The sequence below is a fragment of the Propithecus coquereli genome, unplaced genomic scaffold (genome assembly GCF_000956105.1).
Source record: "Propithecus coquereli isolate 6110/MARCELLA unplaced genomic scaffold, Pcoq_1.0 Scaffold111, whole genome shotgun sequence".
NCBI classification, from domain to species: Eukaryota; Metazoa; Chordata; class Mammalia; order Primates; family Indriidae; genus Propithecus; species Propithecus coquereli.
The window spans coordinates 6,693,875-6,712,830 of NW_012135081.1; the positions used below are offsets into that span (position 1 = coordinate 6,693,875).

Genomic DNA, 18,956 nt, shown 5'->3' on the forward strand with positions numbered 1-18,956 from the left:
TGGCCAGTTACATGGCAGTTTTAGCCACTGTGTATATCCTGGGTGCTTAGCAAGATGTTTCTCTAAGTGTTGAAGAATGAATAGATAACAGCAGACACATCTTGGGATCTAGTTGGGAGAGTAAAGGTGGAGTTGGGGATAAAGGGAATAGATACAGCTGGCATTCCCTGAATGCTTCTTAAAGGTTGAGCACAACACAGTAATTCAGAGCTCTACCTGCCTTTTCTCATGAAGTCCAAAAAACAATCTTTTTTTTTCTTTACAGTGGGGCAGCACTCTAACAAGTAATGGTTCAGAGAGCTCCCCCAAACAACAATCTTGTAAGTAGATGCAACTATTTACAAACAAGGAAACCAAGGAAGTTTCCTTCAAACTAAGGCCCTGAACACTAGGTTGAGATGGGGATGTAATAAAATGAAAGACTCTTTAATCTGGGAGAGAGTAGGTAGGAGTGGAGATCCTTAAGTGCTTTAGCTGTTATCTGATGGGAATTTTTCTGAGCAGATGAAGCTCCACTCTCAGTAAAACATAGGAAATCAAACCCGAGTTTCTCCTCTTGGTCACCTGATCACCTGGACTACTGTCACCAGGTGGATGACCCTGGAGAAGTCACAGGTTTCCAGTTCTGTAAAATAGTGATGTCGCCTAGCTCACATAATTTTTACGTTAAGTGACACATTCTCTAAGTCACTAAATTTGAGGAAATGCTTTGAAAACGAAATGGTATATGGATGTACCTGTATATGTTAGCCGTTTTGCTGTTGCTATCACTATTATGACTGTTAAGGCATGTGGTCTGGGCGAAGTCAACCTCCCAAAGGAGGGCGAAGCAGGAATTATCCAGCAGAGAATGGGCCCTCTAGGTTGCATATCAATAGAGAGCAGGTTAAAAGAATTTTAGCCAATTGCTTGGCTAGGGGCGAGGGGCGAAATTTTTTCTTTTACAAGGCTCAACTGTTCTCTAAGTCTTCAGGCTTGAAGTTCTGGGGAAAATAATTAGGCTCTCCGGGCGAGATCCGGAATGCCAATTTAAAGGATTTGAAATGTAACGCCATGTGGGACTTCACTGCCGCAGGTCGGGCACCAGGGGGCGCTGGTCGGACGCGTCCCGGAGCTAGCAGGGCTTTGGCAGCGCCCGACCCTCTGGCCCGGATCGCCCGAGCTGGTGAGGGAGATCTCAGGGGTCCGTGCCATTCGTCTCTAGTGTCCTCTTCGCGTCCCCCTTCACTGCCCACTCCTCCTCCTACTCTCCAGCGCGAGCCTGGACGTGACACCCGGGAGGGTATAGGCTCCTGTGGTGGGGACCGTGTGCCCATCTGGGTCTCCAGAAGAGCGGCGGGAACTGCGGCCGCCTGGACGGCGCGGTCAGGCTCCAGTGTGGAAGAGAAGGCAGCTGTTCTCCCAGGCGGCTGTGGGGGGCAGCAGAGGGGACGGCGACAGGTGCGGGAGCCCCTCCCGGGGTAGAAGTGGAAAGGCGGGCTCCGGGGTCTGTTCCCAGGCTGGAAACCAACCCCCACCCCCCCAGCCAAATCCCCCGGAGAGGCTGGGCCGGCGCCGGGTCTGGAGGAGGAAGCGGCCGGAGACAGTGCAATTTCACGCGGCCTCTGGGGCTCGGGTTCCTGGGCAGGGTGGACGAGTTATGAGGTTTCAAGTCCCGGGAAAACTGAGGTGGCCTGAATATGAGGCGAAAAACACCCTCCCTCTCAAAAATACACAGACAGAAATATTCACATTCAGAGAGAAAATCCCCCCAAGTGAACCAACCGGCTAGGGGAGTTGAGTGATTTGGTTAATGGGCGAGGCCAACTTTCAGGGGGCCGGGCTTTGGAGCTCTCTCCCCACCCTCATTCATTACCTTTCCCTGGATTTAGGCGCTTTTGGAATCTTGATGTCCCTTTAGCGCAGCTCCTGAAGAAAAATTAGGGCAAGACCCATCCTGGATCTGCTTGGCCAAGTTGCGGGACCGTGGGGCGCGGCGCGCGCTCGGGGCGGGCTGTCCGAGGCTCCAGCAATCCCTACTCCAGCCTCCGCGGGAGGGGGCGCAGCCGTGACTCACCCTCTTCCCCCTGCGTTCCCTCCCTCCTCTCACAGACATACACCCCTCCCCTCCCATCCCGCCCCGGACTCCGGCTCCGGCTCCGGTTGCAGTTGCAACCTCCGGCGCCGCCGCCACCAATTCGCTGGCGGCTCAGGTGGCTCTCGCGTCGATGTCCTAGTCCAGGGGTCCCCGGGCCGGACTCGGCTGGGCTCCCTTCACCCTCCTCTGAAGTCATGAGGGCGAACGGGGCTCTGCAGGTGCTGGGCTTACTTCTCAGCCTGGCCCGGGGCTCCGAGGTGGGCAACTCGCAGGCAGGTAAGCGGCGCTGAAGCACCGGCGGGCTCGGAACCTGGGAGCCCGACCAAGTACGCGCAGTCCCTGAGGGCAGGGGCAGGGGCTCGGGCGGTGTGGGGGTGGGGGTGTTGACCCCGCGTCCTCTGCGACCACCTGAGGTCGGGGCGGTCGGGCTCCAGTTCTTGGCGTGGTCCGGGTGGGGACGGTATTCCTGGGCGCCCCCTTCCCCAGCGCGTCGCCGACCCTCTAGTTGGTCTCCCCTGATGAGGCTGATGCCGAAACTAGTTCACACTTCTGAGTGGCACTGCAGGGAGCGGAGCCGGGACCTTCGTTCTGTAAACAGGAGGAGATGGTTGGAGGTGGGGATCTTTGCGGAAGGGCCTCTGTTTGCTCTCCAGCCCCCTGCCCCCGACCCCGCACCTGATTTCAGCAACCCTGAGTTTCGTTGTTTTGCCGACAGGGCGGGGCTACAGAAGGGTTGGAGGGGGTTGTTGTTTTCTGGTGTTGGAAAAACAGGAGCGGCACCTCCTCTTCCGTGAGTGAGCCTGCCCTGGGGAGGGCTGAGATTAACCAGAGGGCCAAGTCCAGGTGACATCAGGACGAGAGGCGCAGCAGAGGTTGGCTGCCCGCTTTCCCTCCAAATAATAGAGCTGGCCCCAACTTGACCAACCTCTCTTTGCCAAGACCCAGGTCAAGTCAACTAATATTTATTGAGCATCTACTATACGCAAGCCCTTGGGCCAGGAGCTGTTGGGGCATGGACGTCCAGCCTTTTGTCTTTTCTCTCCCCAACCTGAGGACTAACAGGGCACATAGGCTACCTTCTGAGCCTCCGGTCCTGAGAAGTACTTCTAGGCCCAGCTTCTGCCCACTGCCCCTATTCTGTTTATTGTCTGACACTGTCTCCAGGACTCTAGACAGAGTCCTGGATTGGTCTTTTCTAATCCTCCTCCCACTCCCATGCTATCTGTGTCCACCCCTTTGGGGTGTCTTTGGGACCATGGACACGTGCTGGGTGCTGGTGTTGCTGGAATTGAAGACCTGTTGATCGCCTCCCATCCCCTCAGATCTCAGCTTGGGGTTTGGCACAGCCAGGGCCCCTTCCCCAGGGTGGGAGTGGGAGAAACCACCTGTGCTTCCCCCACAGTTGCTGGGCCTAAATTTAGACCCTGGGATCTTGGAGATGTGAACACTCCCAGCTGGTGGAGGGGGGTGGTCTGGGGACTGCAGTGGGAGGGACCAGTGGAGTGGTTGTATAACTGTCCCATCCAGACCCCTGGAATCTTCAACCAGGAACCCAGGAATCCCAGATTCTGGCCACCCTCCCTGGAGGAGGTAGGAGGCAGGCATGGTTGAGTCTCTTTACCCTTTATCTGGATCCTGCAGCCTCTGGGCATCCGGCCCTGTCTCAGTCCTTCTATAGCCCCTTTGTCCCGGCTGTGATGGGGGTGGGGGATGTTGGAGGGGAGGCCTCTGGTTGAGGAGGGCTGGAGATTCTTGCTCTGTCCCAGCCTCAGTGCTCTCTACCAAAGGAGAGCCTGTGACATCGCCCCTCCCTGTGCCCCTGCTCCCTGGGTACAGCGGGGATTTTTATAATTCCCCTCCCCCACCCTGCTCCCCAAGCTGACCCGTTCCTCCCCAGAGGTGTTGCTTATTCCTTTCCCACCCAGGCCCTTTGCCCCCTGCTTGTATAATATGGACTTTACCCTCAAGGTGGCAGGGAAGTGGGACCTCTAACACTCTGTATCCTTCCAAGCACAGACACAAAGTCTGCACAAATACTTATGGGCAGGTGGGATGGATGGGGCCACCTGAACTACTTCCTGTAAGGAGACCGGAGGACAGATCAATATAGATTTTTGGGCCAGCAGGGAAGATGTGTACATGTTCATGTGTATGTGTGCGTACACTCACATACACACACCCCACTTCCTTGTGCAGAAATCTTGGCTCCTCCCTTATGCAGGGAAAAGGATTGGCGCCTTAAGTTGGAAAAGGGGGTATCCTGCCAGGAGGGGGATTGGGTGGGGTTGTTCCAGAAATAACGAACCTTCCTAGTCTCTTTCATTTCAGCCCAAGGACCCTGGAGTTCCCAGACTCCCGGGAGCTCCTGGCCTGTTTACCCCTCTTTGCTGAAACTAGTCAACCCCTTCCCTTCATGAGGAGTGATAGAGAAGTGGAACACTCAAAGACCAAGTGGTCAGGCTAGGAGTGTATCTAGTAGGAGGAGTTGGGGCCTCACCATCTCCCTCCCTGCATTCCCACTCCTGCCTCCCACTGAGCTGCCTCAGGGAAGGGTGGTTGGAACAGGTGGTATCTACCCCTGACTCCCCCCACTGCCCCCCCCTACACACAGTCTGTCTCTGAGCCAGAGGAGAGAGACTGGGGTGGGGCTTCAGGGTCCAGGATTTCCCACAGCCTGTTGCCCTCCACATTTACAAAGAAAAGTGAACTCCCAAGACTTGACACGCCTCATGTGCCTCTGGTCTAGACTCTCCCCTAGTGTGGGTAAGGATTGCCATGTTGGAAGTCTTTTTAATGAATCTCTTCTAACAGTGAAATCACATGGAAGGCTTAGAGTGGGGAGTGTGTTACTGTTTCCCTCCAGGCTTCTCTGTATTTACTGAAAAATACTCTGGAGCTGGAAAGTGATGCTGAGGGAGCCCGAGTGGTTGGGCTAGGGGAAGGGAGTGAGAAGGAAAGCCAGAGTTTAGGAAGGGGGGAGGCAGCCAGCTCCTTATCTTCCACCTTTAAAGACAAAGCTCCCATTGACACCCCACCACCACCACCAAAGCTCCCCCCTCTAGTGAGGTCACTAGTCTGAGCCCAAGGCTTGGGGGGGCTGCTGCTGAGGACAGGGTGTCTGGGGACAGGGTGGGGCAGCCCCCTCCTCCGGTATAGAATCGCCTCATTGTGGGCTGGACTGTGGCCCCAGGCACTGCCCCCGCCCTCTGCCCCCATCCCACCCTCAGTAGACACAATAGGGGCTGTGTGCTAGCCCCAAAGAGATGTTTATTCCAGGACCTAGAGAGAGAGGCAGGATGAGGGTAAAGGAGTCAATGCCCTAGCTGGAGGGGGAGAAGAGGGTAATCAAAGTTGTGGTCCTTTCCTAACTTCTCCTTTCTAGAGAGGGGAAAAAAAATCCCATCTTCCTTGATTAACCCCTTAGCACCCAAAGCAGTACCTGAAAGAGGCACAGAGGGTCCCTGGAAGAAAAAGAAAACTCTTTCACCTTCGCATTCAGGGGATGGTGAGGGGATTCTAAGAAGAGAGGAGGCTCTCAGGCCATTATGGGCCTATCTGTCCCTGGTGGATAGGGTTGGAGCAAATGCCTTTTGATCCTGTTGAATGTTACTGGAAGAGGGCAACCAAGGGGCTGGTCTTGGGGGATGGCAAATGGGGCTGAGAACTTGCATCCAGCCCTCTGCCCTCTTCCCTCCACTTTGAACAGTGTGTCCTGGGACTCTGAATGGGCTGAGTGTGACTGGCGATGCTGAGAACCAATACCAGACTCTGTACAAACTCTACGAGAGGTGTGAGGTGGTGATGGGGAACCTCGAGATTGTGCTCACAGGACACAATGCCGACCTCTCCTTCCTGCAGGTTTGAGTGCCTGTCCCCTTCCTTGACCTGTTGCTCTTTATTCTCCCCATAGAAGCCTCCTTCCCTTTCTCAGGGCTACCCTCTGCTGGAGTTCAGTATTCCTAGGACTCAATAGCTCCTAAGATTCAAACCTATGTTTATAGGGACAATGACTGGAACCGGGGACCTATGCTGTTGTAGCCAGGGATATATGGGGGGCAGGGGCAGGTGGTGTTCTGTGATGGTGCAAAGGAAGCAGGGACTAATACAAAGAGACACCTGAGGACTGAGAGCACCTGGGGAGATGAGGAAGGAACTAAGCCAGGACCCTCCTGGCATGAGGAGCTTTGAGAAGAAAAAGGTAGGAAACTAGAATTCCTTTATGATTTCTGCTCTCTCTCTTCCCTGCTGGAAGTGACAGGATTGTGTGATACAGTCTACTCCCTACTACAAAATAGGAATTAGAAAGACTTAAAAGAGTTAAGGATTCCAGAATGCCTGAAGGAGGGAGAGGGGACTGAGACTTTTTGCCCTGTCATGACTCTCATTGACACAATCTGCTCCATCACAGTGGATCCGAGAAGTGACAGGCTATGTCCTCGTGGCCATGAATGAATTCTCTACACTACCACTGCCCAACCTGCGCGTGGTGCGGGGCACGCAGGTCTACGATGGGAAGTTTGCCATCTTTGTCATGTTGAACTATAACACCAACTCCAGCCACGCTCTGCGCCAGCTCCGCTTTACCCAGCTCACTGGTCAGTTCCTGGTGACTCCTGGTCTTGCCCCTCAGCCAACTTGCTGACTGGCACCTCCCTGATGATGACCCAAGACTGTTCACCCTAAGTGCCCCCTCCAAGATGCCCACCCCTTAACAGTAGAGGGCCCCCAATGGGGAGCTGAGGGTATCTGTTCCAGAGAGAGGGTCCTCTGTTCTGGTGGGGCTAGAGTTGGAGCTGGATCTGTTACACATTTCTCTAACTTCAAAGTACAGTGTACCATGATGTCCTTCCTTCCCTGGAAATCCTACCTTTCTCCCTCCCAAACCCCCACAGACCAGAGGCACACAGGGGTTAAATACCACCTGGCCACCTGCTACTTCTCCCTGGCCCAGTCAGTTGGAAAACACACAGGTAGGGCTGGGGGGGCGGGTGTTGAGTCAGAGATGTTCTCCTTTTTTCCCTTCCCTTCCCCCACTGGCTAAACCGGATCTGGACAGGTGTCTGAAGAGGCAGGAGTTTCTTTTGGCCTGACCCCTCTTACAAGGCCCGTGCTGCTAAGTCTCAGATGTCTTTTGGATTGGTGGGAAGGTAAAGTTCTGCCGTAGCCCTTGACTCTGTCACTTCTTTTCCTTACCTCAGAGATTCTGTCAGGGGGCGTTTATATTGAGAAGAATGATAAACTTTGTCACATGGACACAATTGACTGGAAGGACATCGTGAGGGATCGATGTGCTGAGATAGTGGTGAAGGACAATGGCAGAAGCTGTGAGTGTCCATGATAAAGCCTGCTCCCCCTGCCCCACCAAACCGGAGTGATTCCTTTCCCATCATTACATCCCTGCTCTGAACCCATCTCTCCACTGAACAAACACCTCAGGCCCTAGATCCAAGAGCCTGCCAGGAGGGACCAGGCCAGTTCCCCTGGAACCCAAACCACAGAGGAAGTATATCGAGAAGAGGGGCAAAAAGAACTCTCAGTACTAAGCAGGGAATCCAGATCTTTCGATTCCACAGCCATTACTCTTTCCATCACAATCTACTCCCTTCTCCTTGGAACCCACCTACCTTTGAACATAATCTGCTGCTCCCTGTCCATTCACATGTATATCTTCCTGCTGGATTCAGTTTGCCAAGGAGAAACCAAGTTCCTGGGTTGGGACTGAGGCCATGGTTGGCATTTGCCCCAGTCCCTCCCTTCAGCTGCCCAGTGGGTGGTGTGAAGGCGTGGCTCCACCCTTTGTTGACAGGTTCACTTGAGCCCAGCCCTGCTCTCCAAGGGCAGGGAGGGACACAGCCCTGGCTCTTTGCTTCTTGGAGTTGAGGTGTTTGTGTGCTGACATCATACCCTGTTGACTCAAGCAAACCTGTCCTAGCCCCTGACAGCCCTTTGTGTTGTTGCCTTCCTTCCTAACCAGGTCCCCCCTGTCATGAGGCCTGCAAGGGACGATGCTGGGGTCCCGGACCAGAAGACTGCCAGACATGTGGGTTTGAACTTCCCTCCAAAAACTTCAAACTCATATGCTTTCATATCCCTGCCTACCCAAGCCTGTGTCAACCCTGGGGTCGTGATGAGCAGTGACCTCAGAATGCAGTCCTAAGAGCCCTGACAGCCATGTTTTCTCTCCTTCCGTAGTGACCAAGACCATCTGTGCCCCTCAGTGTAATGGTCACTGCTTTGGGCCCAACCCCAACCAGTGCTGCCATGATGAGTGTGCAGGGGGCTGCTCAGGCCCTCAGGACACAGACTGCTTTGTATGTACTCTTACCATTTGCCTGGGTTCGAAATGGGGATGTGGGCTTTGGGGAGGAGGTAGGCGTATATATGTAACATGAATTTTATGAGTCTCCTATGTTCCCAGGCCTGCCGACACTTCAATGACAGTGGAGCCTGTGTACCCCGGTGTCCACTGCCTCTTGTCTATAATAAGCTAACTTTCCAGCTGGAACCCAATCCCCACACCAAGTACCAGTATGGAGGAGTTTGTGTAGCCAGCTGTCCCCGTAAGCGTCTGAGGGAAAGGACTGACAATATGGATCCAGAATTTTAGACAAAATTTTGGGAGGCAAAAGGCATCAAGTGGGGAGCTCAGAGGGCAAATTGGTCATGATCATCTAACCACCCCCAAAGAGTGCCCCCACTTGCGTCCCCATGACTTCCAGCTATTGCCCCTACTTCTGTTCTTTGTAACGACATAAAGCAAAGGGACTTTCTAATCTATAGGACAGCACTTAAGGGACCTAGGGTGGTAGGTGGGGACAAATCCAGTGCAGAGCAGGAGGGAGAAGGGCCCAGAGCAGGGGTTCAGTTGGTAGTTGGCAGTGTTCCTCTCTCAGCTCTAATGGTTCCCTCCTCTTCCCTAGACAACTTTGTGGTGGATCTAACTTCCTGTGTCAGAGCCTGTCCTCCTGACAAGATGGAAGTAGATAAAAATGGGCTCAAGATGTGTGAGCCTTGTGGGGGGCTATGCCCCAAAGGTGAGTACGAGATGGTAAGAACTTGTAAAGAGACATCCTTTCCTCTAAGACTGTTCAGATCACCCCCTCTGAGCCTCCTTTGTGTTTGCAGCCTGTGAGGGGACAGGTTCTGGGAGCCGCTTCCAGACCGTGGACTCGAGCAACATTGATGGATTTGTGAACTGCACCAAGATCCTGGGCAACCTGGACTTTCTTATCACTGGCCTCAATGGGTTAGAGATTCTGCCTTCTCTCCCCAGTCCTCCACCCCATCTATGCCTCACAGTTCATTTCCTTGGCCTAAACCTTCCTATGTGGAGCTGACTAGGAATCTAAGTCATAAAGTCTTAGTGGTTACAAAGGACCTAGGGGAATGCTTAACTCAACCTCCCATCCATTGCTTAAGGATGTCCCTGAATTCCCTCAGGGACATCCTTAAGCAATCCAACATCACCCTGCCAAGGAACAGGGGACAGGGACAGCAGTGTATCCTTCTTCTTAAAGCTTTCTAAAAGTTCTTGCCTAAATTCAAATAAAAATCTGCCTCCCCATGATTTTCAGCTATTTCCCCTAATTCTGCTTCTTAGAGCAACAAAGAGCAAAGGGACTTCCTATTCTATAGGACAGCACTTAAATGTGTGTGTGTGTATGTGTATGAGAGAGAGAGAAACACTATGACTGCCTGTTTTTTTTCTTTTAATTTTTTATTTTAACATAATCTTATTGTTTATTTATTTTTAGTGATAGGGCCTTGCTCTGTCGCCCAGGCTGGAGTGCAATGGCACAACTGTAGCTCACTGCAGCCTGAACTCCTGGGCTCAAGTGATCCTCCTGCCTCAGCCTCCCAAGTAGCTGGGACTACAGGCACACACCGTCATGCCTGGCTAATTTTTAAATTTTTTGTAGAAACAGCGGTCTCGCTAAGTTGCCCAGGCTAGTGTCGAGGTCCTGGCCTCAAGCGGCACTCCCCTTAGCCTTCCAAAGTGTGGGGATTATAGGTGTGAGCCATCAAGCCCAGCCTATTCAATGGTTTATAATCCTTTAGAATCATTATTTATTTTGGTTTTTATTTGTCCCTGATTTGGCCACTGGGAGCCCCTTCAAACTGGCACCGGTGTTCTTTGGGCTGTACCCTTCATATTTTGAGTACTTTCTTACTTTTTTGTACAAGATGCTCTAGGCTCATGTTATATTTCTCCCACCTCAGCCTCTCCAAAGAACCCTGTTTCCTTTTAGTGGAGAGTGATATTTAGAAACCAAGTTTGGAGGCTAGGTGTTCTCATTGCTAATACCTATTATACCTCTACCTTGTTAACTGCTTTTTATTGTTCTCCCCAGAGACCCTTGGCACAAGATCCCTGCCCTGGACCCTGAGAAGCTCAATGTCTTCCAGACAGTACGGGAGATCACAGGTGAGTGGGAGGAGAGGCTGCCCTTTCTGAGAGGAATAGGTGAACCACTGGCATCAACTGTGGTATAACTACTTGAGAAAATCATGTCCCAAGTTATAGGGGAGGAAAAAAAACAAAAACAAGTTACAGGGGAGAAGCCAGGAGAAGCTGAGAAAGAGGAAGGGGAGAAGACTCCCTGCTGACATGCCTCTCTCCAAACCCTCAGGTTATCTGAACATCCAATCCTGGCCTCCCCACATGCACAACTTCAGTGTTTTTTCCAACCTGACAACCATTGGAGGCAGAAGCCTCTACAAGTGAGTAAGGGGTGTGGAGCTGATGGCATCTCCAGGCAATGAACCCTGTTTTGTAGCCATTCTTGGGTGAAATACGAGGCACTGACTCATACGGCAGGCCCAGAGGGTTTGAGAGTTTGATGGGGAAAAGGCAAAAGGAGAGGCATCCCTCTCAGTGGGTCTGACCAGCTCAGGGCAAATTTGTTGAATAAAATGAATCCACTGCATGGATAATTTTCCCTTAGTGGTGTCCCCTCTCATCCTGTCTCCTTACTCTCAGCCGGGGCTTCTCGTTGTTGATCATGAAGAACTTGAATGTAACATCTCTGGGCCTCCGATCCCTGAAGGAAATTAGTGCTGGGCGTATCTACATAAGTGCCAATCGGCAGCTCTGCTACCACCATTCTTTGAACTGGACCAAGCTGCTTCGGGGGCCTTCAGAAGAGAGACTAGACATCAAGCATAATCGGCCCCGAAGAGAATGCGGTGAGGGAAAAGGCCCACTGGGTGGTGAGAACAGGTAGTCAGGCAGGACAGGGTGTAAGGATTATTCTGACCTGGAAGTGGGAGTAGGCTTGGGGATGGAACCACGGAGAAGGGGGATGTGAGGTTAGAAGCAGTAATGAGGAAGAGTTCAGGGGAGGGCTTTTTAGGGGTCCTCAGACTCCTCTCTTAATCTACTCCTTCCTTTCCAGTGGCAGAAGGCAAAGTGTGTGACCCACTGTGCTCCTCTGGGGGATGCTGGGGCCCAGGCCCTGGTCAGTGCTTATCCTGTCGGAACTACAGCCGAGGAGGTGTCTGTGTGACCCACTGCAACTTTCTGAATGGGTACAGTGAGGGGACATAGTCAAGAACAGGCAGGGGTGGGGTCCTGGGATGGAGCTGTTCAGGTGGCACCTGACAGCCTTCAGACAACTTTCTGCATATGCCTTGGTGGGAATGAGGTAGGAGACCTGTGGGTGTGGGATCAGGACACGATGGTTAGGACTTGAAAGTGACTCCCTTCCCTTTATCCCCCACTGCAGGGAGCCTCGTGAGTTTGCCCATGAGGCTGAATGCTTCTCCTGCCACCCGGAATGCCAACCCATGGAGGGCACTGCCACATGCAATGGCTCGGTATAGTAGCAGCACCATAATTGCTAAGGCAGATAGGCAAGGGGCAACACTTGGAGCATCTAGGGAATGATATAGCCAAATCGCAGAGACAGCATAGGGAGGCCAGATAATGCTAGGGATTGTGGATGGAGGATCCTGAATGGCTGGGTTGGTCTTTGCTGAGAGGTATGGCATTGACTTTGGAATCCAATTCTTCCTGACCTGCTTTCTTCCACTCAGGGCTCTGATGCTTGTGCCCAATGTGCCCATTTTCGAGATGGGCCCCACTGTGTGAGCAGCTGCCCCAATGGAGTCCTAGGTGCCAAGGGCCCCATCTACAAGTACCCGGATGTTCAGAATGAATGTCGTCCCTGCCATGAGAACTGCACCCAAGGGTCAGTAATGCAATGATGAGAAGAGGGGTCAGGTTGAAGGGTAGGAGCACAGGGTGAAGAGAGCAGAAAAAAGAGGGGGACTGTGATTTAAGGATCACTCCCGGCTATGTAGTAAAGAATTAGAGAAGAGGAAACTCAATAACAGCACAAAATTACACTACAGTTTTGGGAACCTGAAATAATTTCAGCTCAGAGGAGTTTCATTACAAGAGGGGCTCAGGGAGGGCTGGTGAGCTGGAGATGGAGGCCAAGTTTTGGGATAGGCTTTGGGCTCCAGGATAGGATGCCATCGTAGGTTCTAAAACAGCTTTTGTAGGTTGAGGCCATTGGAATTGAGCCTCTGTTGTTCAAGTTCTCATTTAAGGTGTTGACTGTCTTTCTTTAGGTGTAAAGGACCAGATCTACAAGACTGTTCAGGCCAAACATTGGAGCTGATCAGGTATAATGGGCTTGGAGATTCTGGAAGCTAGGGATTTTTGGGAGAGAAGCTAGGGTGAGGGTGGTTACCTGCAGGGAAGAGTGAGTCTCTATTCAATCTGGCCTTTTGTATACATAGTCCACTATCACTGTACTTGAAACATAAGAATCCAGGCTTCTGGCCTTCCTTTCCTAAAATTAATTTGTAGTAGCCTAAGGGTGGTCTAGATTTAGGTTAGTCCCTTCAGTGCTCAAGGAGATATATATATGAGTGTGTGTGTGTGTGTGTGTGTGTGTGTGTGTGTATGTAAGTTAAATTCTTGTCCCAGATCTGCACCATACCTTGGCACAGGTATAGATGATATTTGTAAGGGGGGTATATACCCAGGATAATGCTGGGTTTCTTTATATTCCATAGCAAAACCCATCTGACAATGGCTTTGACGGTGGTAGTAGGATTGGTAGCAATTTTCCTGATCCTGGGTGGCACTTTTCTCTATTGGCGTGGGCGCCGGATTCAGAATAAAAGGGCTATGAGACGCTACTTGGAACGAGGTGAGGTGAGTACTTAGAGCTTAATTTTGAGAGGTACCCTGTGCCATCTGCACCCAGAAGTCAGTGATGTGATGAGCATCACTCCCCTCCTCTTTGCCTGGAGATTTGATCCCTTTCTTCAAAGAGATAGTGTGATTGGCTAGAAAGAACACTGCTCAGAGAAATGGGAGGCATGCATTTTAGTCCTGATTTTGCCATTAATTTGCCACATGACTTTGTTACTTCTATTCCCTGTGTCAAAGTTTATGCATCTAAATAGAGGAAATAACATTTTTCTGTATGGCTATAAGGGTGGAAGCAGACGATGTATGTGAAAGTGCTTTGAAAAGCATAGAGCACTGTATAAAACGCACTCAAGGTGGTGATACTATTACTAACTCTCTCCAGATGAACCCCCAACACTCCTTCCCCCATCAAATGGAAAACCCAACTCTCTGGATTCCTAATTTCATGAGCACAAACAATTGCCACAATTCAGCTGGTGAGGTGGCTCACGCCTGTAATCCTAGCACTCTGGGAGGCCAAGGCAGGACAATCACATGAGGTCAGGAGTTTGAGACCAGTCTGAGCAAGAGCGAGACCCTGTCTCTACTAAAAATAGAAAAAAATTAGCAAGGCGTGGTGGTGCGTGCCTGTAGACCCACCTACTTGGGAGGCTGAGGCAGGAGGATCGCTCGAGCCCATGAGTTTGAGGTTGCTGTGAGCTAGGCTGATGCCGCAGCACTCTAGCCCGGGCAACAGAGCAAGACTCTGTCTCAAAAGAAAAAAAAAAAATTTCCACAGTGTCTGTTATTCCTCAATATGCCTACAATGTTTTCCAGGACTAAAGACAATTTCTCTTCCTGTCCTTTGGGCTCTGCTGTGTTTGGCATCCACTTAGGGGCAGTGGGTTGGAGTGGGGTGTGAGAATGGGCTTTCCTGAATACCTCCTTCCCATCTGCTCCTCAGAGCATAGAGCCTCTGGATCCCAGTGAGAAGGCTAACAAAGTCTTGGCCAGAATCTTCAAAGAGACAGAGCTGAGGAAGCTTAAAGTGCTTGGCTCGGGTGTCTTTGGAACTGTGCACAGAGTGAGTGACCCACAGGAAGGCTGGAGAGGTGGGGAAAGGATCTAGGGCAAAGGGGAGAAAATCTTAGCCAAGGGCTGATCTGGGGAGAATAACCCTAGACTGACTCCTGCCCCAAACTTCCTAGGGAGTGTGGATCCCTGAGGGTGAATCAATCAAGATTCCAGTCTGCATTAAAGTCATTGAAGACAAGAGTGGACGGCAGAGTTTTCAAGCTGTGACAGATGTAAGTGAAGGAAAAGGATTTTGTATGCCACTAGGAGAGAGGACAGTATTAGATACAGTCATGTAGAAGCATGTTCCTGTGTTAGCAGCTACTATGTTAGCCATGTTGATGTACTTGAACATTGCGGGATCCCTGGTCTGGGTGTACATGTGCAGAGTGTATGTGAATCTGTTTGTTTCCTGGATAACACCTCTTGTGTCTCTTAGCATATGCTGGCCATTGGCAGTCTAGACCATACCCACATTGTACGATTGCTGGGACTATGCCCTGGGTCATCTCTGCAGCTTGTCACTCAATACTTGCCTCTGGGTTCCCTGCTGGATCATGTGAGACAACACCGGGGGGCACTGGGGCCACAGCTGCTGCTCAACTGGGGAGTACAAATTGCAAAGGTGAGAGGAGCTTGGAGGAGCCCTATAATAACAACTGCCTGGGTGGGGGCAGGGAGAGAAGGGGTGGGAAGGTTGAAGTTCTGAGAGGTGCCTTCAGGGTTTGGGAGGATTCTAGATCTCACTGACTGATTGATTCCCCCAACCCTGGGAACACTTTCTTCCCCTATAGGGTATGTACTATCTTGAGGAGCATGGTATGGTGCACAGGAACCTGGCTGCCCGAAATGTGCTACTCAAGTCACCTAGTCAGGTTCAGGTGGCAGATTTTGGTGTGGCTGATCTGCTGCCACCGGACGATAAACAGCTACTACACAGTGAGGCCAAGGTGAGGTGACACAAAGGGCTGGGTAAGGAGGTGGGAGTGGAGTGAAGCATGGGGATAGGGAGCAGTCAGTGGTCTCCTTCAGGGGCAGGGCAGATGCTTCATGCTTCATGGTAAGTTCAAGAAGAGAAAACTAAGGCCGGGCACAGTGGCTCACACCTATTAATCCTAGCACTCTGGGAGGCCAAGGTGGGAGTACTGCTTGAGCTCAGGAGTTCAAGACCAGCCTGAATAAGGGTGAGACCCCGTCTCTAATAAAAATAGAAAAATTAACCAGGCATTGTGTGTGCTTGTAGTCCCAGCTACTTGAGAGTCTAAGACAGGAGGATTGCTTAAGCCCAGGAGTTTGGGGTTGTAGTGAGCTATGATTACATGACACCACTGTACTCTACCTGGGGTGACTGAGCGATACCCTGTCTCAAAAAAGAGAGAGAAAGCTAGAGACGTCAGAGATTTAAGTTCAGAGAGCAACAAAGAAAAGAATGATAAGAGAACTTGGGACTTGGAAATGCTAAGAAAGTTTGTGGAAATCAACTGGTGACACCTTTATCTTTAATCCTCAGACTCCAATTAAATGGATGGCCCTTGAGAGTATTCACTTTGGGAAATACACACACCAGAGTGACGTCTGGAGCTATGGTCAGTGCATCTTGATGCCCTCTATATCATCACTGGCCCAAATTTCACAACTGCCTTTTGAGACCCCCTCTCTTGTACTCTAAAGACTTTAGATCCTTGTGTCAAATCAGGTTCTGGCCAGGCACGGTAGCTCATGCCTGTAATCTCAGCACTTTAGGAGGCCAAGGCAGGAGGATCGTTTGAGGCCAGGAGTCCAAGACCAGTCTGAACACAGCAAGACCATATCTCTACAGAAAATTCTTAAAATTTTTAAAAAATTAGTCAGGCATGGTGGCTCATGCCTGTAGTCCTAGATACTTGGGAGGCTTAGGCAGGAGGATCACTTGAGCCCAGGAGTTCAAGGTTACAGTGAACTATGATTGTGCCTCTGCACTCCAGCCTGAGCAAAAAAAAAAAAAATCAGGTTCTGCCTTCCCTTCACTTCATGCCCCTGTCTATTTTACCATCTACTAGTCCATTTCTTCCTGTCATCAGGTGTGACAGTTTGGGAGTTGATGACCTTCGGGGCAGAGCCCTATGCAGGGCTGCGATTGGCTGAAGTACCAGACCTGCTAGAGAAGGGGGAGCGGTTGGCACAGCCCCAGATCTGTACCATTGATGTGTACATGGTGATGGTCAAGTGTGAGTTACCTGCTGACCCCAACCATTTTCTGACTTCCTTCCCTACTTGTCTTATGGCTCCATTCCCATTTATGTCTCTGCCTCCTACATTTTACCCCTAGGTTGGATGATTGATGAGAACATTCGCCCAACCTTTAAAGAACTAGCCAATGAGTTCACCAGGATGGCCCGAGACCCACCCCGGTATCTGGTTATAAAGGTAAGTAGGGACTAAGAGATGTCAAGGAAATTTAGAGAAAAGGGGACTTGGATTCACCCTAACAATTACCTGCCCCTATAGAGAGAGAGTGGATCTGGAATAGCACCTGGGGCAGAGCCCTCTGCTCTGACAAACAAGGAACTGGAGGAAGTAGAGCTGGAGCCAGAACTAGACCTAGACCTAGACTTGGAAGCAGAGGAGGACAACCTGGCAAGCACATTGGGCTCTGCCCTCAGCCTACCAGTTGGAACACTTAATCGATCACGTGGGGTAAGACACCTAATTACCCAATTCTCTGCACCCTGAGCCCTCATGAACCCTACAGATACCCAGAGTAACCACTTAAAGGCCCCCATGGTAAGAGTAGAGTTCTCCCTTCATCTTAAACCTTTTCCTTACTTTTTTCATCCTAGAGCCAGAGCCATTTAAGTCCATCATCGGGATACATGCCCATGAACCAGGGCAATCCTGGGGAAGCTTGCCAGGTAAGGTCTGTTGCTGGCATTCTGGGTCTTAGGATCAGAATGATAGGGGTAATGTGGAAGGCATTAGAAACCTTTGAGATTTAATCCATGTCCTGCAAAAAAGAAGGCATTGAACTATCCATTTGCCTTCTTTTCTTGTCTCTATGTAAATCTCCTTGTATTATTTTGTTTATTTTCCTCTTCAGGATTCTGCAGTTTGTGGAGGTAGTGAACGGTGTCCCCGTCCAGTCTCTCTGCATCCAATGCCACGGGCACGCCTGGCATCAGAGTCATCAGAGGGCCATGTGACAGGCTCTGAGGCCGAGCTCCAAGAGAAGGTGTCAATGTGTAGGAGCCGGAGTCGGAGCCCACGGCCCCGTGGAGACAGCGCATACCATTCCCAGCGCCACAGTCTGCTTACTCCTGTCACCCCACTCTCCCCACCAGGGTTAGAGGAAGAGGATGTCAACGGTTATGTCATGCCAGATACACACCTCAAAGGTGCCTGATCTTCCTAGGGCTTTCCTCAATTCTTCCTCTAATCCTTTCTCTGGGCTCCTCTGAATTCTTTTGTCTTTTCTGATCATATGCCTCCCTATTCATTTTTATCTAATTTCCCCCATCCCCTACTGCCTATTACCAGCATGTTCTCCACATACCTAACCTCTCTTCTCAACCCCTAGGTACTCCCTCCTCCCGAGAAGGCACTCTTTCTTCAGTGGGTCTCAGTTCTGTCCTGGGTACTGAAGAAGATGAAGATGAGGAGTATGAATACATGAACCGGAGAAGGCACAGTCCACCTCATCCCCCCAGACCAAGTTCCCTCGAGGACCTGGGTTATGAGTACATGGATGTGGGATCAGACCTCAGTGCCTCTCTCGGCAGCACACAGAGTTGCCCACTCCACCCTGTGCCCATCATGCCCACTGCTGGCACCACTCCAGATGAGGACTATGAATATATGAATCGGCGACGTGGTGGAGGTGGTCCTGGGGGGGATTATGCAGCCATGGCAGCCTGCCCAGCAGCTGAGCAAGGGTATGAAGAAATGAGAGCTTTCCAGGGGCCTGGACACCATGCCCCACATGTTCATTATGCCCGCCTCAAAACTCTACGTAGCCTAGAAGCCACTGACTCCGCCTTTGATAATCCTGATTACTGGCATAGCAGGCTTTTCCCCAAGGCTAATGCCCAGAGAACATAACCCCTGCTCCCTGAGGCACTCAGGGAGCATTTGATGGCAGCTAGTGCCTCTAGAGGGTACCCCTCTTCTCCCTAGTCCCTCTCCCTCATAGGTCTCAGCCCTATTTCCCCAGTCCTAGACAATTCCATTCAACATTTGGAGGCTTGTAAACACTTTGACAAAAAATTCTTGTGATATGTAGCCAGCTGTGCACTTTCTTCTCTTTCCTAACCCCAGGAAAGGAGACGGTTTTTCCCTATTTCGTGTGCTTTCCCAATCCCATCCCTCAGCTTCCTCACTGGGACTCCTTGAGATATGAAGGATTACTCTCCATGTCCCTTTCTCTCAGGCTCTGACTTATTGGGACTAGGCGCTCAAGTGTGCCTGTTCCCATCAGAAAGAGGAATGGGAGACCTGGCAGAGGAAAGTATTATAAAATTTTGGCTTATGACTCTTAACCTCCTAGAAAGACTGGGAAGCTTAAAATTTTGTGGAATGCAGAAAGAGGTTTGGAATAGATATTGATTACTTTTAACTGAGAGCACTTACTATGAGCTGAGCATCACGCTAAACTTTACCTACATTATCTCACTTAATCCTTTATAA

At 51.0% G+C, this 18,956-nt stretch overlaps 1 protein-coding gene across 1 annotated transcript; it reads left to right on the top strand.

Moving 5' to 3' along the window:
- The first annotated feature begins 2,079 nt into the window (after nt 1–2,079).
- On the top strand, nt 2,080–18,551 carry ERBB3 (erb-b2 receptor tyrosine kinase 3). The gene is made up of 28 exons (XM_012651185.1): nt 2,080–2,353; nt 5,784–5,935; nt 6,486–6,672; nt 7,276–7,401; nt 8,052–8,117; nt 8,270–8,388; nt 8,496–8,637; nt 8,998–9,111; nt 9,203–9,323; nt 10,429–10,502; nt 10,708–10,798; nt 11,058–11,263; nt 11,473–11,605; nt 11,803–11,893; nt 12,113–12,267; nt 12,653–12,706; nt 13,103–13,244; nt 14,188–14,307; nt 14,432–14,530; nt 14,737–14,922; nt 15,092–15,247; nt 15,808–15,883; nt 16,358–16,504; nt 16,606–16,703; nt 16,785–16,973; nt 17,117–17,188; nt 17,374–17,668; nt 17,851–18,551. Exons 1-28 carry the CDS (start codon nt 2,272–2,274, stop codon nt 18,369–18,371), a joined length of 4,014 nt encoding a protein of 1,337 aa, XP_012506639.1. The 5' UTR covers nt 2,080–2,271; the 3' UTR covers nt 18,372–18,551.
- Nucleotides 18,552–18,956: the final 405 nt, after the last annotated feature.

What these genes read in the sequence shown, in the direction of transcription:
- ERBB3 (XM_012651185.1), top strand. Translation starts at nt 2,272, where the DNA reads ATGAGGGCGAACGGGGCTCTGCAGGTGCTGGGCTTACTTCTCAGCCTG. An exon ending in CTCAGGACACAGACTGCTTT is followed by an intron (nt 8,389 to 8,495) that starts GTATGTACTCTT and finishes CTATGTTCCCAG; the next exon opens with GCCTGCCGACACTTCAATGA. An exon ending in CACTGCAACTTTCTGAATGG is followed by an intron (nt 11,606 to 11,802) that starts GTACAGTGAGGG and finishes CCCCCACTGCAG; the next exon opens with GGAGCCTCGTGAGTTTGCCC.